Source organism: Diaphorina citri, unplaced genomic scaffold (assembly GCF_000475195.1).
Source record: "Diaphorina citri unplaced genomic scaffold, Diaci psyllid genome assembly version 1.1 scaffold7944, whole genome shotgun sequence".
Lineage (NCBI taxonomy): Eukaryota > Metazoa > Arthropoda > Insecta > Hemiptera > Psyllidae > Diaphorina > Diaphorina citri.
In genome coordinates this window covers 1-3,190 of record NW_007385320.1, presented here as the reverse complement: position 1 = coordinate 3,190, position 3,190 = coordinate 1, and the positions used below count along the sequence as shown (strand labels likewise).

The 3,190-nt window shown below is 41.0% G+C and overlaps 2 protein-coding genes across 2 annotated transcripts; one reads left to right on the top strand and one right to left on the bottom strand.

Moving 5' to 3' along the window:
• Positions 1-38: 38 nt before the first annotated feature.
• LOC103522328 (regulator of telomere elongation helicase 1 homolog) lies at positions 39-940 on the top strand. The gene is made up of 2 exons (XM_008487432.2): positions 39-271; positions 694-940. Exons 1-2 carry the CDS (start codon positions 206-208, stop codon positions 829-831), a joined length of 204 nt encoding a protein of 67 aa, XP_008485654.1. The 5' UTR covers positions 39-205; the 3' UTR covers positions 832-940.
• Positions 941-1,627: 687 nt separating this feature from the next.
• On the bottom strand, positions 1,628-2,528 carry LOC103522327 (cysteine protease RD19A-like). Its single transcript, XM_008487431.2, has 2 exons — positions 2,278-2,528; positions 1,628-1,879 (listed from the first exon to the last, which is right to left on the bottom strand). The coding sequence occupies exons 1-2, from the start codon at positions 2,458-2,460 to the stop codon at positions 1,628-1,630; spliced, it is 435 nt and encodes a 144-aa protein (XP_008485653.1). The 5' UTR covers positions 2,461-2,528.
• Between the last annotated feature and the right edge of the window lie 662 nt (positions 2,529-3,190).

Here is a 3,190-nt window from a genome sequence, read left to right as displayed (position 1 = left end):
CATTCAATTTCTTTGATACATTCTCTACTATTTGCAGGGACTCTCAACGTTTTACAGAGGAACTGACCATCCATTCAATTTCTTTGACATATTCTCCATTATTTGCAGGGACGATACTGAACATGTGAACAACCTAGCATCAACCGTACTCAACACAGCTGGTATTGTACCAGGCGGACTTCTGGTGTTCTTCCCCTCATTTGCTATGATGGAGAAATGTATGACCATGTGGGTGGAGGCAGGCATGTGGAGCAAGATCATAGAGAAGAAGGTAAAACATGCAGATTCATACACAAAAGCCCACCTGAGGCTTTGGTGTAGGGACAAACAGCCCTAAAAACAAGGGCCTGCCTTCTCCCATTAACCTGCAGTGCAATAGTCCTAAATGAAAATGGACGCGGCACACAAGGGATCAGGAAGAGACCGCCTTAACATAATAATAATCTCCCATTAACCTCACCTAAGAGTGAATGGGGCAGCAATTGCACAGATGGTCACCGTCCTGATACCAACCACGCACAACGTTGCTGAACTTAAGTGATATATTAGGAACTGGTGCATTTAAAGTGCCATCGTCGCTGGCTAAACTCTTTAAAGTTTTTATTTATAAGAATTACTCTGTACCAAATAGCTTCCTACTGTGTACTGTTTAGACTACGGGAGAAATGGACTTCCTATGCTGCTCTTTTTCAGCCTATATTCATGGAAACTCGTAAGAAAGAGGAGATGGCCCTGGTTATTGAACAATATTACGAAGCCGTAGAAAGTGCAAAGGGGGGCATATTGCTGGCTGTGTTTCGAGGCAAGGTAAACCATTATTTCCTATTATGACTTTTTTTCCGTCAACCTAGTTACTCGGAACCAAAAAGTCCACCTGAGGTTTAGGTGTAGGGGCAAACAGCCCTAAAGGATGGGTTAAGCTTATACGAATCTCTTCTTGTAACTTGAAAGGCAGCGCGCCTGCCTTGTAAGTTGTAAGCCCTAGGTCTCGAGTTCGATTTACGCCCAGCGTAAACTTTAGTCTAAACAGATAAGGTTCGTTTCAGAACGACTGGCTTTCTCCTATCCTCCTCTCTTTGACTTCTAAACAACAGTACTTCTACCTGCCTCGGTGGTGTAGTGGTCAAGGCGCTCGCCTGGTAAACAGGAGGGCGTGGGTTCAATCCCAGCCGAGGTATGGAATACCTACCTCGGTGGTGTAGTGGTCAAGGCGCTACCTACCTCGGTGGTGTAGTGGTCAAGGCGCTACCTACCTCGGTGGTGTAGTGGTCAAGGCGCTACCTACCTCGGTGGTGTAGTGGTCAAGGCGCTACCTACCTCGGTGGTGTAGTGGTCAAGGCGCTACCTACCTCGGTGGTGTAGTGGTCAAGGCGCTACCTACCTCGGTGGTGTAGTGGTCAAGGCGCTACCTACCTCGGTGGTGTAGTGGTCAAGGCGCTACCTACCTCGGTGGTGTAGTGGTCAAGGCGCTACCTACCTCGGTGGTGTAGTGGTCAAGGCGCTACCTACCTCGGTGGTGTAGTGGTCAAGGCGCTACCTACCTCGGTGGTGTAGTGGTCAAGGAGGCTAAATCAACCTTTGATAAAACAGTGATAAAGAGGAGGGGTTACCCCTTTTTTTTCAATACTTACCAGTCTTTTTTCACTGGAATGCCAGTGGGTATTGTGATGCCAGTGGTGATGGATCTCTTCTTGACATGATTGTGATGATGATCATGATGTTTATGGTGTGACATCAACACATGCTTGTTCACCGAGTGTCTCAAATGTCTCGTCTTGAACTCTTCCTCGGAGAGATCAGAGAATTCTGTGATACCATATCTAGCACTCTCGGGAGATTGGCGGTTTTTATTTAACTCTTCAATGATGTCCAAAGATTTCTGAAAACATAGTTTTGGTACCAAATAGGCATAAACTGAAGGAACCAGCCTTGTTAGCTCGGAAGGTAGCACCTGCCTTGTATCCAGATAGACGACAATTTGCGCCATTGAGCACTGATAAGCTTGCCGTTGAAAGAAGGGTTAAACCTCCATTATTACAAACATTTACAGCTATACTCAGCTATAATCAATGCTAACAATCAATGGGCAGTAGATCTTTCTTATTTACCTATACAATAGCATTGCCTCCCACTTTTTCTTGTACCTACTTACTTGAAATGTAAACAAAATTTTACTTCCAAGTCAAGTCAGAACAATGCTTTTGAAGTTACATAACAAGCAGAGATGAGAAGTCAGAATGAAAACTGAACAATTACATAACAGGGAAGAAAACTTACTTCAAAGTTCTTGAACCTAATATCGTGTTCGCTTTTCGAGTAGGACTTTTTGTATCTCTGTTGAAAGGACGAGAAGAGTTCCAGTTTTTGTTCCAAGTTGGGCTTGCTGACTTTAACAGGAATGGCCAAAAAACACAACGCTATCAACGCCACAATAAAGAGCACATTTTTCACGTCAAACATTGTGATTCATTGACAGAAATTCACTAAATTTTAATTTAATTAATGAAAAACTTAAATTAGTGGACGGACAAAGCTTAATTCTGATTCTTTTTTTTTTTTTTTTTCATAAATTTATTTTAAAAGGGGCACGACTTCGATTGTCATTAGCCCCTTTCAAAATAGTTATTCATTTATTTATTGATAGATATAGGAATACAAGGAATACAAAGATAGAACAACAATACATAGAAAAGGAATGGGGTAGTACAATAAGACATAGAAAAAGGAACATAGAACAAGGGGAAGTGAGTAAAAAGAAAAAATAATAATAAAATAGGGTATAAAAATTAGAAAACAGGAGAGGAATGAAGATTTACAAAAGAACAATCAAGGGTTAAAAGGGATAAATAATAATAATGAAAATAAAACATAGTAAAAAGTCAAAAGGAACACATGTAAGGAAACAGGTGGGGGAAGAAAAGGGTAAAACCAGTGACAAGGAAATATTTGAATTATGTGTAAAATTTATAGTTTTGGTAATAGGTTTGAGTCTTTCAGGAATCTAAATAATAAATCGATAGTTCTAGGATTATCCCCCAGGATATCCTTGATTTGAAGGTTGTTTAAGTTATATTTTAGTCTTATCTGTGTATATTTAGTACAATGGCATAAGATATGTTTAACCGTTATGGTAACGTTACAAACTTCGCATTGAGGTGGATCGGTTCTTTCCATTAGGAAGCCATGAGTT

Excerpts from the sequence above, each read along its gene's own strand:
- LOC103522328 (XM_008487432.2), top strand. The coding sequence starts at position 206 with ATGATGGAGAAATGTATGACCATGTGGGTGGAGGCAGGCATGTGGAGC. Across the intron at positions 272-693 it reads GCAAGATCATAGAGAAGAAG|CCTATATTCATGGAAACTCG; the intron begins GTAAAACATGCA and ends GCTCTTTTTCAG.
- LOC103522327 (XM_008487431.2), bottom strand. The coding sequence starts at position 2,460 with ATGTTTGACGTGAAAAATGTGCTCTTTATTGTGGCGTTGATAGCGTTG. Across the intron at positions 1,880-2,277 it reads TTAGGTTCAAGAACTTTGAA|AAATCTTTGGACATCATTGA; the intron begins GTAAGTTTTCTT and ends CTATGTTTTCAG.